At 36.3% G+C, this 20,935-nt stretch overlaps 1 protein-coding gene across 7 annotated transcripts in view; it reads left to right on the top strand.

Annotated features, from left to right (window-relative positions):
- The window catches only part of Sec10 (Exocyst complex component Sec10), an 84,035-nt gene that overhangs the window by 57,016 nt on the left and 6,084 nt on the right, over positions 1-20,935 (top strand). For all 7 annotated transcript variants that reach the window (XM_089094398.1, XM_089094391.1, XM_089094396.1 and 4 more), the window contains exons 11-14: positions 989-1,230; positions 5,004-5,196; positions 15,835-15,991; positions 19,810-19,970. In XM_089094398.1, coding sequence (XP_088950524.1) covers positions 989-1,230; positions 5,004-5,196; positions 15,835-15,991; positions 19,810-19,970 — 753 coding nt within the window. The remainder of the gene's footprint in view (positions 1-988; positions 1,231-5,003; positions 5,197-15,834; positions 15,992-19,809; positions 19,971-20,935) is intronic.

The following is a 20,935-nucleotide window of genomic DNA, read 5'->3' as shown; positions in this document are numbered from 1 at the left end:
TACAGTAGTTTTTCGAAAAAGAAAATTAAATAAATGACAATTTCCATGGCTGTTGTCATTGTGTGTAAAAAACTATCCATTTGCACAACTGAAATTGAATTTTTTTCGACACAATAAATTGCTTAACAAAGCAGCTAAAATCTCGAAAACTGCAATTGAATTATTATGATAAGCAAATATTGCTCCTCAAGCTTACGCAAGAAATATTAAATTGTAAAGGTGTGCAAACGGGCATAAATAGATAATTTTATGTATGATTCAATAATATATTCTTAATCAGACACATGGAAAATTTTGGGGATTGAGACAATCAATGAACTTGGCAGTGCGTTCGAGCGTGCCTTATCCGACCTATCAGCTTAACACTAACTTCCTCAGTTGTAATATGTAAAAGACAACAGAAAACGCGTATCTGGTAACTTGTTAACTGGAACGCTAAGGACAACTAGGCCAATAGTAACATTAATCACGTGTAGTCCAGTTTCAACATTCCTTACTCACAAATCACTTTAGATACACCACGTTTCACAATTACTATCCCTTCTTGTTCTCTGTATATGATTTAATGAATTTACCTGTTTGAAAAGTATGAATTTTTCTTTACATATGACGGTACATATCCTCATCCTATATTTATCATGTTTACGATTACCAGGTGTAAATTATCGGACAACTAACCCCGACCATTTCAAGTAGTATATCTCTTAAGCTTTGACTTCATTTATATTTCATGAAACACCCAGGATAAGTAGTCGGGCTTGTTGGATAAGTAATCTTGGGATGGTCGACCGCATTATTGATGTTGATTTTATCATTGCTTTAAAGGAACTTTCGTGTAGTAGGCTGTTCGTAATATTATGTTATAGATTTCAAAAAGTATTGCTCTAAGAATGAATTGGTTCATCGGTATAGAATCCAGGGAACAAAAAGGAGTTAAAACCTGTTTGATTAGATTGCCTTTAAGTGTCACCACTTTTTTCTGTTTTAGTTATCATACCCCAACAAAAGGAACGAAGCAATAGCTAGTCATTCCGATTGGCTGTTAGAAGCTATTTTATCGAATCATTTAAACTATGCTTTAGACATTGGGATTCAGTCCATTCCTCTTAGTGAATTTCCCAAAGGTGCTCATCCTCCTCAGATAACATTTTATGATACAGTTCACTTGGGAACTAACATTGTTCATCTTTTGGGAAAACATTTGGCTGACGTGGTTCTCCCAATGATCAGGTAAGTCTTACTATTTGACTGCTTTAACAACGAAACAGCTATGTCGCAAATTTTTTTTCAAGGAAATACTTGCTCCCCAACTTTAAACCAAACTTTAAACCTCTGTTCAAAATTTGGTTCAGATTACATTAAAAACAAGCAGCCGCGGGGCATAAGGAACATATAAGAACAATCGTTTATACCTGTTGTATTAAAGTTATTATTATTTTTTTTTTCTTTGACCTGTTATATTAAAACTAATATAACAAGGTTGATTTAACGTTTTAACCAAAAAATGGGGAAACATGTAAAAAAGAACTTTTCTTTACGTTGAAGAAGACTTGGGTGATTTTACTACTCCAGGTGTGAAGTAGTACGACACCTACTTTAGGTATGAAGTAGGTGTCGTTATACTTGTTAAAGATTTTTTTTTCCGTTTTCTCTCTCTTGTCTTTAATTAAGGGAGGGGACACAAATTCTAAAACAAGACAAAAATTAGGTGACTATTATGAAAAATATAAGAAATTATTATGAAAAAAATAAGATTTTATTCGAACTATCACAATTTGGTCACTGATGACTAGATTTATCACACATATAACTAGTTATAGAAAACCAAAGAATGTGCTTTGGGTGTTAGGATCTTCGACCCTGCCAATACCCATGGGAAAATGGCCTATGCAATGGTAGTAGCAGGTAGAAAGGCTCAGTACTGAGCGAAGCGTCTGTTGTATATAATTTTTCTCAGACCCTATCTTATATAAGAAATTATAATGCTGTAGGGAGATGGCATCTTCGAACGCTCTAGATGTTATATTGCGGTCTAAATAACGAAAGAAACGGAGGATACTGTACCCGTTTTGTCCCTTGGTACTCCCTCGGCATCTGATAAAAACTTGAAGGTGGCTATGTAAATCGGACCAATTAAAAAGTTAAAAATGCGCCTTAAGAGGTTATAGGGTAAGATCTCTAAATCACTCAAATAATTCATTTTCGGCAAGAGGCTTCCAAGTGCATTAAACTAATGGCATATCAAACCTTGGTGAAATCCGAGTCACATGCGTATTATTTCTCTGTATGATCAGAGGGGCCAAAGTAATGCTCTAGATAGTTTTTTTTTTATATACATTACTTTAATTTTGATTATACAGATGTCATGGAAGAGGGAATGTAAATGATTGATATCAAAATAGGGGAGATGAAAATAAAATTCCTGAAGGTGATGGACAGGACATAATATTTAGTTATCATCGACTTCTAGTGTTTGACATTTCTTGGTGACGTTTAGTATGATAATAACCAAAATCAGTGTGATCTTTTGATTGGCAAAATTAGAGTAGTAATAAGCATCTGATCTCAGTTTTTGAAAAAGCACAATTGTGAAGTTGGAAAAATGCCAACATACGCCAAACACTGGATGACGTTGATGATTTTTTCTTTGCCACTAGTGACAGTTTCAACTCTTTGTAAGTTATCTATACTTTTAGGCTGGCACTACTATATCAATGATATACGAATGTATGTAAATTCATTTTTAAATCTACTTCTTTCAATGAAAAATAAAAACGATACAAGTTTTAAAAAAGAGAAATGAACTTGTTTCAAAATTCAAGTTCGACAACAGAAATTACTATGAATGTTTTGAATCTAACAGAAAGAAATGTACAATGAGTAATGAGTTCAAACTTAAATAAAAACAAAATTACGAAGAATAAGAGTGGGTTCTGCCGCCCCCTCAAACCCCCTAAAATGCATAAAGGCTGTAATATCATTCGTGCTTTGCTTAAAACTAAATGTATTCTGTCAAAAGTTAGTATTGTTGTCTTTGAAAGGATTAATTGGTTACGATTTTTCCATAAATGTAATAGAAAGGCAACAGAAAAGAAAAGAACAGAACTTTGAAGAAAAAGAAACAGTAAGGACAACTGTGTAACGTTAAAGTTAAATTAAACTGATTGTCAGAAATATATTTCTGTTGATGATTTTTTTTCCTCTAAGATATAATGTCATCTACACTTTATTGTAAACTAAATAGATGGCTTTAAATATTACGTTTAATGATAATATTTGTAATTAATGGTAATATAATGGTATTGGTGATGTTTTTGCAAGTTTTTGCCATCTACCTATTTTCTTAGTTTTGTTTTAAGAAATGAATTTAAACTAAAGCTTTAGTAAAAAAAAAATTACTAAAGCTTTAGTGAAAATTAGCGACATCTTTAAGTTGTAAAACTAAGTTCATTGTATCCGTTGTATTTATTTTGAGAATTTTTTCCCCCTAGATGCTTCAAAAGCGTTTTAATATTATTTTTTTTGGTTTAATTGTTTCTTCAGTGTTTTGTTGGGTGAACAGGATTTTATACCGAAGGACTAGTCACGTGACTCCGACACGTGACTAACAAAGAATTGTCCACGGTTAAGGGCTTACCCAGCCTCTAGTACCCATAGATATTGCAAGTCCATTTGTCCCCTGTTTTACTCGGCATTTTAATAATATTACCTTGACAAATATTTAACGTTTGATATATTTTATTTCAGGTATTTGCCTGTGAGTGTTTTTGAATGCACCAACCATTTACATTTTTAATTGATACATTTTGTATAAACGATCACTACTATAATCATTCACTGTGCAAACTGAGTCTTGACATATATAAATTTTATTTATGGCTCATTTCAATCTCTTGACCTTGAAGCTGCACTTGCTGCTTTTAATTTTTGTGCTGCTGTTTCTTTGTTTTTAATCCTTGTTTTGTGTTCTTTTTTTTTAACACTGACATGCTCATTTTAGCTCCATTCAGCTATTGTAGTGAATAAATATATTCTATTCTATGCAAGCTCCTCTCAAGGATGACTTGGTGGGAAAATCAGTTGATCAGTTGATAAAACTGATGAGAAATAAGGGTATGATGCTTGAAATTTAGAAAGGAGAGGATGGATCGAGGTACAATTTTGAGTATAAAGCGGAAGGAGGTTGAGAATTAGCCTATTTCTTAATTATGCTTTAGCCTGTAATATATAGGCCTGTTCTTTATCATCTTTTTACGTCAATTAGAAAAGAAATTGGGTACCATTGTCGACATTTTTGAGAAGCACTACTACGTCTTTTGGGTATAAATGTCTTCTTTTTTTTAACTGAATTAATGAACGAATGATCAATTTCAAAGCGAATAATCACAAGGTCAAATGATTAAGACAGCACCATTAATAGCTACATAAAATACTTTCATACTGTACACCCGTCAGACTAATATTTAGGCTAAATAATTTAATTTCAAAAGTTTGATGCCTGTAACAATAAGGGAAATGAAATAGAAATAAAGAGACGACAGGTTATTTCCTACTAACTGCTTGTATTGTACCACTTCACAAATGTGATTGGTACAATGAATTAAAACCTCTCTTCTTTGCCGTGTTTAATCTTATCATAAGCATAGTCTCCCTTCTTGCTAATATCAAATTTAGAGTCATAGAGAGGATACTTGAAAGATAATTTACTATATACTATAAGAAATTACTAGACCATGTGGAAGCGTTATTTTTATTTCTCACGTGTTTTGTTTATTTTGTTTTTCTAATTTTGTCAAAATTAGCGATTGAAAACTATTGTGTATCTTGCCTCTTCTTTTTGTCTAGCATATTTTGCTTGTAGGAAAAAAGAAAGACATACAAGCAGTGAGTGAGATGAGAGGGAAGGAGAAAGAGAGAAAAACGGGACTACAGTCTTCACACAGCACCTTAATTTCAATAATTTTGAACAATTATGTTTACCCCGTTCTTCATAATATTTTTAGAGGCAGTGCGTACGAAGAGCAAGTAATGGATCGAAAAGACGCAATTGTTACAAGTTTGGAAGGCAAGTTTCAAATGGGACTCGATAGGTCTATTTCTGCGATCATCGGATGGATAAGAAGCACTTTACAAAACGAACAAAGAAAAATGGACTTTAAGCCTGAAAATGATGATCAGTTAGCTATGCCAACTCCAGTAAGCTTACCTTTTTTTGTGTCGTTTCATATTGATTTATTGTCACGTTGTAAAATAAAGATTATACATTGCCGACGAAAACATGACAATCGGTGTGTTGTATACTAACAAAAATCACTACCCCATTTCTTGGTTAAAATATTTATCTCGAGTTCTTTGAGTATTAACTTTGAATTCTAGTTCAAGGGAAAAAGAATTTGAGTACGTTTTCGGATAAGGGCTAAATATTCAGTAATTTAAAGCCAAGAATCTGCTAAAAAATAAGCAAAAAAAAAAAGTTTAAGTACTAATGAAGACAAAGATTCCTGACATGGGGCAAAGAATCTAACGTTATCTTTAAACCTGCGGTATTAATTCCTGTCAACACCATCGTAATGATCGCAACCATCGTAATGATTATGGTTCTGGCAACGAAAAAAAATATAATGCAATAACTCGATTTTCATACAAGGAAACAAATACCATTTTGAACCGCGAACTGGCCGTAGGTATTAAACTAGCATATACTTAGCAAAGCATTTCTAATGACTATACCCCTGTAAGAAGACCAAGAACTGGCATGTTCAAACCCATTTTCAATGTTTTATTTTTTAGGGTCAATTGGTCTTCATCTATTAATATAATAACTGCTAATTTATCGCTTCTTATTATATATTAAACAAACAAAAAACCAGCTTTTTTAGCTGAAAATAAGGAGCGACATTAAAACTTAAAACGAACAGGAATTATTCTGTATATGAAAGGGGCTGTCCCCTCCTCAACACCTCGCTCTTTACGCTAATTTTTTTTATTGTTTTAAAAGTAGAGTTGTGAGAATGAGTCAAACTTTAGCGTAAAGAGCGAGGCGTTGAGGAGGGGACAAATTTTCTCAGCCTCGTAACTTGTGACGGGTAAGACGAAACTTGGTCAAACTTATATATTTAAAATCAGCATAAAAATACAATTATTTTGATGTATCTATGGTATCAAAATTCCATTTTTTAGAGTTTCGGCTACTATTGAGCCGGGTCACTCCTTACTTATAGTTCGTTACCACGAACTGTTTGAAACCAAGATTCTGTCTTACCACAAAACGTCTTGGTGTTTTTTTTGTATAATTTTTTCTTCATCAACTAAGTTTGAACTTTTTTTTTAAATATTTTGTTTCTTTATTATTTTTAATTAAGCTATTAAAATTATCATAGGCAGTGCAATCGCGCTGCCTAAGTGAAGAACGATGTTGGCAATTTTTTTTTTTTTTTTTTTTTTTTTTTTTTCTTCTCCATACCAGGGCACTTCGTATCAAAGGAGTTGTCGTAGAAACTTGGAAAAGGGCTCATTCGCTAGGAAATTGGAATGGTTAGTGCCCTTTTTAATAGTCGAAAGTGACTGGAAGGCAACTAATACCCCTCCCTCGCCCACCATTTCCCCAAACACATCCAATCAAAATTTTGAGATAGTTATTTTGTTCAGCGTAGTCGATTTCTGATAGAAATTATGTTTTTGAGGAGGACATTCCCCCAGAGCCCTCAGGCCAAGGGTTTTAAGTTATGCCCCGGGGGGGCATATAAGAACGATGTTGGCACCATCTATTATTTATTTTTTCTTTCCTTTAGACCAGGGCACTTTGTATCGACGAAGTTATCGTAGAAACTTCGAAAAGGGCTCATTCAGTTGGAAATTGGAGTGGCTTATGCCCTTTTTAATAGTCTGAAGTGATCGGAAGGCAACTAACACCCCTTTCACGATCACCATTCCCCCAAACACATCTAATCAAAATTTTTAGATAGCCATTTTGTTCAGCGTAGTTGATTTCCAGATAGAAAATATGTTTTTGAGGAGGACACTCTCCCACAGCCCTCAGTGCAAGGGCTGTAAGTTATGCCCTGGGGGTAAATAAGTTTTTTTTAGAAAGTGTTGTCGTAGAAACTTCAAAAAGACTCATTCGATTGGAAATTCAAAGGGCTCGTGCCCTTTTTAATAGTTGAAAGCGATTGGAGGGCAACTAACCCCCTCTCACGCCCACTATTTTCACCAACACATTCAATCAAAACTTTGAGATATCCGTTTTGTTCAATGTAGTTAAAAGTTTTGGAAATTAGGTCTTTGAGGATGACAATCCCCTCGCAGCCCTCAGGGCAAGGGTTGTAAGTTATGACTTGGGGGCGTATAAGTTTTTTTTTATATAGAAAGTGTTGTCGTAGAAACTTCAAAAAGGGCTCATTCGATTGGAAATTGAAATGGCTATGCTCTTTTTAATAATCGAAAGTGATTGGAAGGCAACTAATACCCCTTCCACGCCCACCATTTACCCAAACACGTCCAATCAAAATTTTTAGATAGCCATTTGTTCAACGTAGTTGAAAGTTCTGAAAATTATGTTTTTTAGCAGGACAATCCCCCCACAGTATTAGGGGCAAGGGTTATAATTTATGCCCTGGGGGCATATAAGGTTTTCATTGAAAGTTTTGTCGTAGAAACTTAAAAAAGGGCTCATTCGATTAGAAATTGAAAGGTCTAGTGCCCTTTTTAATAGTCGAAAGTGATTGGAGGGCAACCAACCCCCCTCTCACGCCTACCTCAAAATTTTGAGATAGCCATTTTTTTCAACGTAGTTGAAAGTTTTAGAAATTAGGTTTTTAAGGATGACAACCCCCCACAGCACTCAGGGCAAGGGTTGTAAGTTATGCCCTGGGGGCGTATAAGGTTTGTACCGAAAGCATTGTCGTAGAAACTTCAAAAACGGCTTATTCAATTGGAAATTGAAATGGCTAGTGCCCTTTTTCATAGTCGAAAGTAATTGGAGGGCAACTAACCCCCCTCTCACGGCCCCCATTTCCTCACACACATACAATCAAAATTTTAAGATAGCCATTTTTTTCTACGTAGTTGAAAGTTCTGGAAATTATGTCTTTGTGGATAACAACTCCCCCACAGCCCTTAGGGCAAGGGTTGTAAGTTATGCCCTATGGGGAATATGAGGTTTTTATAGAAACACTTGTCATAGAAACTTCAAAAAGGGTTCATTCGATTTGAAATTGAAACGGGCAAAGCCTTTTTGAATAGTCGAAAGTGATTGAAGAGCAACTAACCCCCCTCTCACGCCTCTCATTTTCCCAAACACATCCAATCGAAATTAAGATATATTCATTTTCTTCAAGGTAGTTGAAAGTTCTGGAAATTCGGTCTTTGAGGATGACACTCCCCCACAACCCACGGGGCAGGGGTTTTAAGTTATGCCCTGAGGGCATATAAGATTTTTATAGAAGGCGTTGTCGTAGAAACTTAGAAACAAGCTTATTGGTTAGAAAGTTAAAAGCGCTAGGGCCCTTTTTGATAGTTGAAAGTAATTGGGGGATAAGACGCCCCCCCCCACGCCCATCGGTCCCCCAAAAATGACCACTACCATGTGGGTCATTACTCTTCCTTTCAGCGGAGTTAATTCACAGATAGAAAATATCTTTTTGAGGACGAAACTCCCCCACAACCCTCGGGGCAAGGGTTTTAAGTTATGCCCTGGGGGCATAAAAGATTTTTATAGAAGGTGTTGTCATAGAAACGCAAAAAAAGACTCATTCGATTGGAAATTCAAAGGGCTAGTGCCCTTGTTACTCGTCAAACGTGATTGGAGGGCAACTAGCCCCCCCCCCACGCCCACCCTCCCATTTGCCCATCATAGTCAGCGCGCTAGCGCTGCCTAAGTAAAGAACGATGTGGGCACAATGTGTTGTTTTTTCGTTTTTTTGTTTTTTCTCCATACCTGGGCACTTCGTATCGAAGGAGTTGTCGTAGTGCCCTAGTGCGAAGGAGTGGCTAGTGCCCTTTTTAGTAGTCGAAAGTGATTGGTGGGCAACTAGATCCCCCCCACGCCCATCATTCCCCCAAACACATCCAAACAAAATTTTCAGATAGCCATTTTGTTCAGCGTAATTGATTTCCAGATAGAAAATATCTTTTTGTGGAGGACACTCCCCCACAACCCTCAGGGCGAGGGTTTTAAGCTCTGTTCTGGGGGAATATGAGATTTTTATAGAAGGCGTTGTCGTAGAAGCTTCAATACAGGCTCGTTTGATTGGAGATTCAAAAGGCTAGTGCATTTTTTAATAGTCGAAAGTGATTGGAGGGCAACTAGCCTCCCCCCCCCGCCCACGCCCATCATTCCCCCAAACACATCCAACAAAATTTTGATACAGCCATTTTGTTCAGCGTAGTTGATTTCCTGATAGAAAATATCTTTTTGAGGAGGACACTCCCCTACAACCCTCGGGGCAGAGGATTTAAGTTATGCCCTGGGGGCATATAAGGTTTTTATAGAAGCCATTGACGTAGACGATTCAAAAAAAGCTCAATTGATTGTGAATTCAAACGGCTAGTGCCCTTTTTAATAGTCGAAAGTGATTGGAGGGCAACTAGCCCCCCCCTCGCCCCTCATTCCCCCAAACACATCCAATCAAAATTTTGAGATAGCTATTTGGTCCAGCGTAGTTGATTTCCAGATAGAAAATATGTTTTTGAGGAGGATTCTTCCCTACAACCCTCGGGGCAAGGGTTTTAAGTTATGCCCTGGTGGTATATAAGGTTTTTTTGAAGGCGTTGTCGTAAAAATTTCAAGAAAGGTTCATTCGATTTGAAATTCAAAGGACTAGTACCCTTTTCTAATAGTCGAAAGTGATTGGAGGGCAACTCGCCCCCCCCCACGCCCATCATTCCCCCCAACACATCCAATCAAAATTTTGAGATATCCATTTTGTTCAGCGTAGTTGATTTCCAGATAGAAAATATGTTTTAGAGGAGAACACTCCCCCACAGCCCTCGGGGCAAGGGTTTTAAGTTTTACCCTTGGGGCATATAAGGTTCTTATAGAAGGCGTTGTCTTAGAAACTTCAAAACAGGCTCATTCGATTGGAAATTCAAAGGGCTAGTACCCTTTTTAATAGTCGAAAGTGATTGGAGGGCAACTAGCCCCCCCACGCCCATCATTCCCCCACACACAACCAATAAAAATTTTTAGATAGTCATTTCGTTCAGAGTAGTTAATTTCCCGATAGAAAATGTGTTTTTGAGGAGGACAATCCCCCACAACCCTCAGGGCAAGGGTTTTGTGTTATGCCCTGGGGACATATGAGGTTTTTATGGAAGGTGTTGTCGTAGAAACTTCAAAACAGGCTCATTCGATTGGAAATTCAAAGAGCTAGTACCCTTTTTAATAGTCGAAAGTGATTGGAGGGCAACTAGCCCCCTCCCCCACCCCCATAAATCCCCCAAACACAACCAATCAAAATTTTGAGATAGCCATTTTGTTCAGCGTAGTTGGTTTCCGGATAGAAAATGTGTTTTTGAGGTGGACACTCCCCCACAACCCTCAGGGCAAGTGTTTTAAGTTATGCCCTGGGGGCATTTAAGATTTTTATAGAAGGTGTTGTCGTAGAAACTTCAAAACAGGCTCATTAGATTGGAAATTCAAAGGGCTAGTACCCTTTTTAATAGTCGAAGGTGATTTGAGTGCAACTAGCCTCCCCTCACGCCCTTCATTCCCCCAAACACATCCAATCAAAATTTTGAGATATCCATTTTGTTCAGCGCAGTTGTTTTCCAGATAGAAAATATGTTTTTGAGGAGGAGACTCCCCCACCTCCCTCAGGGCAAGGGTTTTAAGTTATACCCTGGGGGTATATAAGGTTTTTAAAGAAGGCGTTGTCGTAGAAACTTCAATAGATGCTCATTCGATTGGAAATTCAAAGGGCTAGTGCCCTTTTTAATAGTCGAAAGTGATTGGAGGGCAACTAGCCCCCCCACCCATTATTCCCCCAAACACATCCAATAAAATTTTGAGATAGCAATTTTGTTCAGGGTAGTTGATTTCGAAATAGAAAACATATTTTTAAGGAAGGCACTCCCCCAAAACCCCCAGGGCAAGGGTTATAAGTTATGCCCTGGGGGCATATAAGCTTTTCATTGAAATCTTTGTCGTAGAAACTTGAAGAAGGGTTCAATCAATTTGAAATTCAAAGGGCTAGTAGCCATTTTAATAGTCAAAAGTGATTTGAGGGCAGCTAACCCCCCTCTCTCGCCCACCTTTTCCCAAAACATCCAATCAAAATTATTAGATAGCCATTTGATTCAACGTAGTTAAAAGTTTTGGAAAAAATGTCTTTAAAGATGACAACCCTTCCCCCCACAGCCCTCAGGGCAAAGGTTATAGGTTATACCCGTGGGGAATATTAAGTTTTTATTGAAAGTGTGGATGCCGAGACTTAAATAAAACAAGTTGAACAGAAACTTCAAATGTCATGTGCCTTTTTTAATTGTTAAAAGTTATTTAATAGCAACTAACACCCTTATCACGCCCACCTTTTTTTAGAACTTATCCAATAACAATTTTGAGATATCCATTTTGTTCAACGTAGTTGAAAGTTCTGGAAATTAGGTCTTTTAGGATGATAACCCCCTCAGAACCCTCATTGCAAGGGTTGTAAGTTTTGCCCTGGGGGCATATAAGGTTTATACAGAAAGTTGTTGTATATGATTTATAGAATAGATTTTAGTCTTCCTCAAATCCAATTTCTATATGTTTAAAAACTAAATGTTGACTTAAGATTAAATTAAAATGCACTGTTATAATTCTAATTCCCAATAAGGCATCTCAGCAGTATCCCAAGAACGACTGAGGGTATTATGTTCAAACGCTCGGGGCTACTTCTGCTCTTAAAATTTAACCAAATCCAAATAGCGTAAGTGTATCCAAGCTATCAAAGAAAGTAAAAAGATTTTTTTGCGAATGGTATCAAGTTTTCCATTACAGGTCAACTTAAGGAGTTATCAAACTAAATTAAACAGTACTATTTGTGTCCAGATTTTTAAAAGGGTGTAGCTGTTAAAAATTGCTGAAAATTTTTCTCCAGCATGCAAATGGTAGGCATGTGTATAAATTCTTAAAAAACGAAAAGGTTTCAAATATTATTTTCTTTTTCCCTGAAATAACTATGTGAATGCAAAATCGGAAGACGTTGATTAAAAAAAACTTTTTCCGCAATACAAGTTTTTCAAAGAAAACTAGAGAACTCAATTAAACAAAAAATGACGACAAATAAAATAGAATAATCTATGAATTGTGAAACTACTACAAATCAGCATTGATAAATAAATGAAACCCAAAACGAACAGAAATTACAATAATTAACCGAGTCAAACTCAAAACGAGCAGAAATTAACATAAGTTGGTTGCAAAACCCCTATGCCTTCCCAAGACCAGAACAAAATTTGCACTTTACTGAAAAAATGCAAATGAAAGTGCATTGTCAGTTTAATATACAGATATTGATATTTAGTAATCAAAACGTTAATATTATTTGATTTATTAAAGTTATAAAAGTAAAAACATTTATCTCTTTTAGGATGATAACCCCCTCAGAGCCCTCAGTGCAAGGGTTGTTAGTTATGCCCTGGGGGCATATAAGGTTTATATAGAAAGTTGTTGTATATGATTTATAGAATAGATTTTAGTCTTCCTCAAATCCAATTTTTATATGTTTAGAAACTAAATGTTGCATTAAGATTAAATAAAAATTCAATGTGTTAATGATAATTCCCAATAAGGCATCTCAGCAGTATCCAAAGAACGACTGAGGGTATTACGTTCAAAATTTCGGGGCTACTTCTGCTCTTAAAATTTGACCAAATCAAAATAGCGTAAGTGTATCCATGCTATCAAAGAAAGTAGACAGATTTTTTTCTGCAAATGGTATCAGGTTTTCTATTTCAGGTCAACTAGAGGAGGTATGAAACTAAATTAGACGCTACTATTTGTGTCCAGATTTTTAAAAGGGTGTATGTTGTTAAAAATTGCTGAAAATTTTTCTCCAGCATACAAATAGCAGGCCAAACTATAAAGTCGAAAAAAAACAAAAGATTTAAAGTATTATTTTCATTTTCCCTGAAAAGACTATGTCAATATAAAACGAAAATAAATTAATTGAAAAAAGTTTTGCTACAAAATAAGTTTTTCAAAGAAAAGTAAAGATGTCCATTAAACCAAAAATGAGCAAAAAATAAAATCAAATAATCTACCAAGCGTGAAACTACCACAAATCAGTATCGATAAATAAATGAAACCCAAAAGGAACAGAAATCACAATAAATAACCGAGTCAAGCTCAAAACGAGCAGAAATTAACATGAGTAGGGTTCAAAACCCCTGTGCCTTCCCAAGGCCAGAACATAATTTGCACTTTGCTGAAAAAATACAAATGAATGTGCATTGTAAGTTTAATATACATATACTGATATTTAATAATCAAACTGTCAATATTATTGGATTTATTAAAGTTGTAAAAGTGAAAACATTAATCAAGTTGGGCTCAATATGATAAAATTTGGATTAATCCAAATCTATAAATAAATTTGAATTAAATTCGGATTAAAATTTAATAAAGGCTAAGGTCTATGTAACAGGGTGCTTGAGAACGACCATGTTATCCAATTAATCATGTGAAATTCTTGTCTTATCCAGTTGTTGTGCAGCTTCCTGCTGAGTACGAGAATCCCGTTTTATATGACGAGAGGATTTACTGAACAACCGAGAGGATTAACTGAACAAAAATGATCATTTAAAGTTCAACGACAGTAAAGTTAGAAAAAGAAGCGTAGGTAAAAATTCAGCAAAAATTTCAAAAACAGCAAAAATTCAGCAAAAAAAATAACTTAAAAACATATGGCACCAAACAGCTTCACGTGTTGCTTTTATTTGAAGGTTTACTTGTCTTTTGGGAATCAACAGATTGTTAATGTTTGAATGCGTTGCCTGTCTTAAAGAATTAATTTTGCTTATTGTTTTCATGGTTCAACAAGGCAACACTGATGAAAATGTGATGCTTCCCTAAAAGCTTCATTATTTTAAAACAACCAAAGGAAAAATCTTAGAAATTAAGATTTTCAGGTATGAATATACTTAAGATTCGTCCGGGGGGTGAAAGGCAATAAAAGTTTTTCTTTTGATAACCTCGGTACTTTAAAACTATGTTAGCATCGTCTTCATAGAGGAGAAAATATCTCTTAAACCCCTATAGTGACTTGCATGGGTACACCTAGTAATATTTCTCATTATCTTGGGCTAATGTCAATTAAGTTTGGTCGGATGGGGGGGGGGGGCGAGATTTTTGTTTCTCTAAATTTATTTAGTTGGTCAAAAAGTGAAGAAAGTGGATTATCATCATCATTATTTTAATTTTTACCCGTAATATAAAAAAAATTGCAAACCCAGAAAAGATGGAGTAAAACAAAAATAAGACCTGCAACTTAAAATCCGTCATTTCGATTCATACGGCACTCCATTTCCTTGTGTTTGGATCATTCCCAGTACTTTCAAACGTTTGGGAATGGCTGGTTGACTCACGGCTTATGAACCTGCAAGCTCTTTTTGTGTTGGCATGGATCTTCATCGAGTATTGCCTCCAACTCTTCATCTTAAACTTTTTGGCTGTCCTGGACGATCTTTGACAATGTTTAAATTAGTTGAAACACTGTATATATGCAACAAAATGTTTGCCATGAAATTTTACAGGGAAATAACGACTTTCGATCAATAAATAGTTTTTCTCTACAAAAGAGAAGTAGTTTTTTTTTTTTTTTTTTTTTTTTTTTAATAGTGCAACGGGACTTTCCGCTAGTTTTGTTTTTCTTTAATATTATCAATATTTTCAGACAAAAATAGGATGCGTACTAAATAGAATACTCACTGACTATTGCAGCTATTGAATAGAACTCGGGTGTTTTTATGTTTATGCATATATGAATAGGCATATATACTATTAGTGACCTTTCTTGTCAAAGTTTGGTTTTGGCTTATAGGCATTTTATTTATCTATACAAATGCTATGTTTTTCCGTCATGTTCGGGAATATATTTCTATTTATAGTTCAGGTAGGTTTCTTAGGCAATTCCTTTTGAAGAAGATTTCTCTGTCCTCTTCTATGCCCTAAGAATCCCGCCCTGTGGGAATAAAATTTAGCATACAAGATACATTTTTAGGCTTAAATATCGATCTTCTTAAAAGCCAATCTTCTTATGAGGACTAATGTGTCCTCTTCTATTTCTATTCTCTAAGAACCCCACCCTATGGGAATGTAAATCTGACATATAGGACAGATTTTTAGGGCTTGAATACCTATCTTCTTAAAAGTCAAATTTGCGGATTCCTCTTATGGCATTTTAATGTTTTACCAAAAGTAGTTCTGAAACGACTTCCCCGTGCAGAATGGCAGTAGTGTAGGGTGTATAATGGCTTCTCAGAGAGTTGCACTATTCCGTTTCAAGTCGTTTTATAAAAATCGTGATACAGGGATGAAATAGCAATAGCAATTTATCTTTCACTTTGTTTTATTATATATCACTTTATCCACTTTTTTTATAATCTTTACATCAGTCAATTTGAGACAATGATGTTCCCTACCTTGACATCGAGTCTTTTTTAAACTCACGCTTTGCTTTTTTACAGCTGGAATGATCATTACTAGACCAAATTTATCCTCGGGTATTCCCTTAGATTGGGGGGGGGGGGAGATGAAGGGAGGGGGTAACCCCCACAATCTTCTGTGTTCATTTCTAGTTTGACATCTTTCTACTTTTAAAATCGTTAAATGGTTTAAGTTTGCTCTAATTTTAGGTCTGTCTCAAAGTATCTAGGTTTATGGAGCGGGAAATTGGGAAAATAAAGACATCATTGGACGGACGTAATTTGGAAGCAGTTTTAACTGAAGTAGGAATACGTTTTCATCGAACAATATACGATCATCTGCAACAGTTCCAGTTCAATTCAGCTGGTAAAAAAAATTTATTCTGGCATTTCTTTTCTCTTTTGTAATAATGAAGGTTAGAAAATACATTGCTCTGGAGTATTTAGCCCCTCCAGACCTAATTTTTGGGCACACGTAATTTTCTTAAGGTAAAGTGTAATTGGGGGATGGGGCAACACATGCACGAATGAATGAACATTTGATGTTCAATTCAACTGTTTGATTTAAATGAAAATTTCATTAGAATTTCCTGTCCTAGTGAAATGAAATAATTTGAAACCTGCCAAGGCTTTACTAAATGGGAAGTTACTAGCAAGAGCATGGTGCTAAAAGCTGTCATTCAGTGTTAGAAAATCCAGTATTAGAAGATTCGTTTCTATTGATTGTTGGATAATTTTATTCATTTTTGGGAAATTTTTTGGGGTGGTTTGAAAGGGAGAAATGGATAAATCTTATTGAAGTAATAGAAGTTGAGATGGATTGTTGTTTGAGTATGGGGTAAAGAAGTTGAGAAGGCTGGTTGGTTTGGGTATGGTGCATAGAGACCATTTTACTTAGATTGATCATTTAATTCACAACTAAGGACATATTTTTTTTCTTTGACACGGCTCCTGCCCCAGGTCCTTGCCAGGGGGCTCTATAAGTTCTTTTCTACATACACGAATAAACCTTTTGGATCCTTTTACTAATTTTTTTTCTTTGCCTAAATGTAAAGTGAAAGTGAAAAGAAACAGATATAATAAACATAATTACCTTTTTTATTTTTTTAACTAATATTTGTCTTTTATTCTAGAGTTTCTGATTTTGCCAAGTAATTCTAGATGGTAACAATTTTTTTTTTTTTTTTTTTTCTTTGGTTTCTTCTCATATCAGCCTCTTATACTCTTGGGATTGACTAACTAACAAATATATGATATGGAAGAACGTTACAGTTAGACCCCGGCGCCGCGCCGGTAAGGGAAGATCGGTGGCGGCGAGGCCAAAAATAGCAGCGGCTGCGCGCCGCCAGTGCGCTGCCGATGATTTTTTCGCGCCGCCGCCGGTAAGATGTTGGCGGCGAGCTGCAGGCGCGATCAATGTTGATCACAAACATTAATGTTTTCATCAGTCTTTCTCAAATCCCAGCTTGAATTTGCAAAAGATTCGGGCCTATTCATGAGTTAAAAACTTCGCAAGTCACTGGCTGGACGCTGATCTTGTTCGTTATTCAAACATTTTTCAGAAAGAAGCTCTATTTCTTTAATCTGTAAGGCGTTGAACAATTGGGTATTAAAAATTTAGAAAATGTATCTGAAAATAGCAAAAGAAAACAAAATTCTACAAACTTACGATTCAGCTGTCGTAATTATCTGTTGGCTATCAATTTCAAAATGCAACTGAACCTGTATAGTGTATGCGCTCTGTTCAACTTAAAAATAAAATTCTTGACTAGGAATGATGTAAGAATCTTATAGCAATTGGCAAACTTCATTCAAAATGGTTTAATCTCATCAAACAATTTGTGGTAACGAACTTTATTTAAGGAGTGACCCGGCTCAATAGTAACTGAAACTCTAAAAAACTGATACCAATTTTGATACCAATAGATACATCAAGAAAATCAGATTTTCACGCCGATTTCAAATAGATAAATTTCATCAAGTTTAGTGATACCCATCAAAAGTTACGAGCCTGAGAATATTTGCCCTATTTTCGAAAAAAGGGAAAACACCCCCTAAAGTCATAGAATCTGAATGAAAATCACACCATCAGATTCAGCGTATCAGATAACCCCACTGTAGAGATTTAAAGCTCCTATATGCAAAAATATGGAATCTTTTATTTTTTTTTTCTGCCAGACGAAAGATCACGGATAGGTGCTTTTTCTTCCTAGAGGTGATCGCACCTACCCAGTGGTCCTAAAGTATCGCAAGAGGGCTCATTCGAACGGAAATCAAAAGTTCTGGTGCCCTTTTTAAGTGACCATAATAATTGGAGGGCAACTAGGCCCCCTCCCACGCTCTTTTTTTCCCTCAAAGTCACCGGATTGAAATTTTGAGATAGCCATTTTGTTCAGTATAGTCGAAAAATCTAATAAATATGTTTTTAGGTGTAAAATGACCCGCCACAGTCCCCGGGGAAGGGCTGGAAGTTGTGAACTTTGCCCATTGTTTACATATAGTATTTGTTATTGGGAAGTATACAGCCATTTTTTTGTACTTGGGGTGGATTTCTAAGGGTAGAATCTTTCTTTGAGAGGAAAATTTCTCATGACTGAATATTCTAGGGGAAGTGTTACACTGGGGAGTTTTTACAGAGTTACTATACGAAATTTTTTTTTAATATCTTACATTCTCTTTGCCAATTTTTTTATATTGAGATGTTCCGGGGGAATAATCCAGGGGCTTTTATCCGCGCGTTTTGTTTTCTGGGAAATAATTTCCACGGAAGGGGGCATTTATTGAGTGATCGAGAAACCGATTATAGATTATAATCTTAATCCGATGAAAAAATGCTAAGGAGAATTTTTCAGGGTGAATCGTCCACAAGCAATTTTACAGAGATGGGGAGGATTCTCAGCGAGGAAGGAACTGTCTGGATGGAATTTGACGGGGGGGAGGGGTGCACTTTACGTTGGATGAAATTTCCACGGAGGATTTTTCCGTGAGGGGAGGGGTATATTTCATAGAACACGAGTCAGATTTACCGGCATTATTTAAAAAACGAACAGAATTTATGTCATATATGAAGGGTTGCTCCCTCCTCAATACCTTATTCTTTACGCTAAAGTTTGACTGTTTATTAAAATTGAAACACAGGGGCTGTTGAATTAGAATAGGAAGCTTTTTTAAAAGTTCTAACAGCTTTAGCCTAAAGAGTAAGGTATTGAGGAGGGGGCGACCCTTCATATCCGGAATAAATCTGCCAAAATTAATATGCAAATTGTGTTTTAATTTTTCATGCACGGCGAGCCAAAATCGAACCCGCATTAGTCGAGAAACGTTCAGAAATTAAATAAAAACAATTTTTTTTAAATGAAAGTAAGGAGTAACATTAAAACTTGAAACAAACAGCAATTATTCCGTATATGAAAGGGGCTATCTCCTCCTCAACGCCTCACTCTTTACGCTAAAGTTTGACTCTTTTTAACCACTCTACTTTGAAAACTATAAAAACTTTAGCGTAAAGAGCGAGGCGTTGAGGGTGGACAGTCCCTTTCATATATGGAATAACTGCTGTTCGTTTTAAGTTTTAATGTCGCTCCTTTTCAGTTAAATTTTTTTTTATTTAATTTCATAAAGACGATTTTTTTTGTCAACAAATGAAGAGCCGTGTATATTGCAATTGTATGTATCTGGTATAACACAAGAGACAAAAATTAACGGACAAGAAAGTAGTGAAGAATTATGGTATACAAAGTGATATTTGGCAGGGGTAGTCACTAGTGATAAATCACCAGGGGTGGCACCGTGATTGGGCGATTTTCGGGAATTCGGGGAACCAAATTTTTTTCGGAGTGACACATAGATCTTCGGGGAAATCAAGCTCCGACTTTGTGGTTGACGCAATAAAGAATTGCTGCAAAATTAATTCAAAGTCGCTGCCACCTCTGCCGGCGGCGGCGCGTGTGCGGTGTGCCGGCGGCGTTGTGACACTTCGGTGGCGGTCTCGGGGCCTCTCGTTGGCGGCGTTCTGTCGATGCACCGGCGTGGCGCCGTGGTCTAGTTACAGTTATTGTCATACGTATTATACACTTAGCGTAACAAAGCAGTTCCGTATTTTGAATGCTTTTTGTAGTTTGTTTTTCTTAGTTTACCTTGCACCAACTTTTGTTTCATTCTGCGTTTCTTCTTTGTATTTTGTAGGTGCTGTGAATGCGATGCTAGATGTTAGTGAATATAGGAAAGGGATTGACTCCTGGAAGATGCCCTGTGTTCTTGCGTATTTTGACGCTTTATATGCACTTTGTAATCTCTTAGTCGTACGACCAGACAATTTACGTCAAGTCCGTTCTGGTGAACTCCTTGTAAGTCCATTATCTTTTCTTTAGTGGAAATAGGAAGTTTGAATATAGACTAAGTATCTAAACTAAGTTTAAACTTGCGTCTAAACTAAGTTTAGACGTGATTAGTTTTTAGTTTTAGACAAAATTAAGTAAACTGATTAATAGTTTAGTTCCTACTTCAAACTAAATCGCCGTAAATCGTAAACCGAAAATGTATAGGCTGATTCAGTAACTCTTCCGTTCATCATCCGAAACACGGTCGCCTCAATTTTGCCATCTACTGCTACTACTACTGCTAGCAACTCACCACAGCACCAAGCCGCCTGAGGCCAACACAGCTACGCGCGCTCCTCCTCCACCCCAATCTATTAAAAGCCTCCCTTTTTACACCCGCCCACGAAGTTCCAATTTCCTTTAAATCTTCCTTTATGACGTCCTCCCACCCCAGACGGGGACGACCTGCTTTCTGGTTAGCCCTTGACGGTTGGCCGAAAAGAACAATCTTTGGCAATCTGTCATCCTTCATCCGCATTTCTTGCGGATCCGCATTTCGTTTCCGCTTCACATTTCTTTCGTTATAGCCATAGAGAGCGGTATTGAACCACATTTTTCGTATAGCCTATTGTTTGAAATATGGTCATTCAGCCGGGTACCCAGAACAATCCTTAAGCAATTTCTCTGGAAAATGTCTAGTAAATCTTCATCAGCTTTTCGGAGCGCCCATGCTTCAGAGCCAAATTTGACCACTGTCATCACTGTAGCTTCCAATATTCTAACTTTGGTTTGCAGACTTATCTTCCTATTCTTCCAAACTTTTTTTTAACTGTGAAAAAACACCCTGAGCCTTAGCTATTCCACTTATTACATCTTCCCTGCTCCCACCATCTTTACTAATAATACTACCAAGGTAGGTGAAGCTGTCCACCTTATCAATGTTTTCATTACCCAACGTCACCTTTTCATCTTCACTTATTCCTAGCCTTAGT

Source organism: Artemia sp. Qi Xiang Cuo, chromosome 9 (assembly GCF_049724085.1).
Source record: "Artemia sp. Qi Xiang Cuo chromosome 9, ASM4972408v1, whole genome shotgun sequence".
Taxonomy (NCBI): domain Eukaryota; kingdom Metazoa; phylum Arthropoda; class Branchiopoda; order Anostraca; family Artemiidae; genus Artemia; species Artemia sp. Qi Xiang Cuo.
The sequence above is the reverse complement of the archived record's forward strand: the minus strand, read 5'-3'. Positions and strand labels throughout refer to the sequence as shown.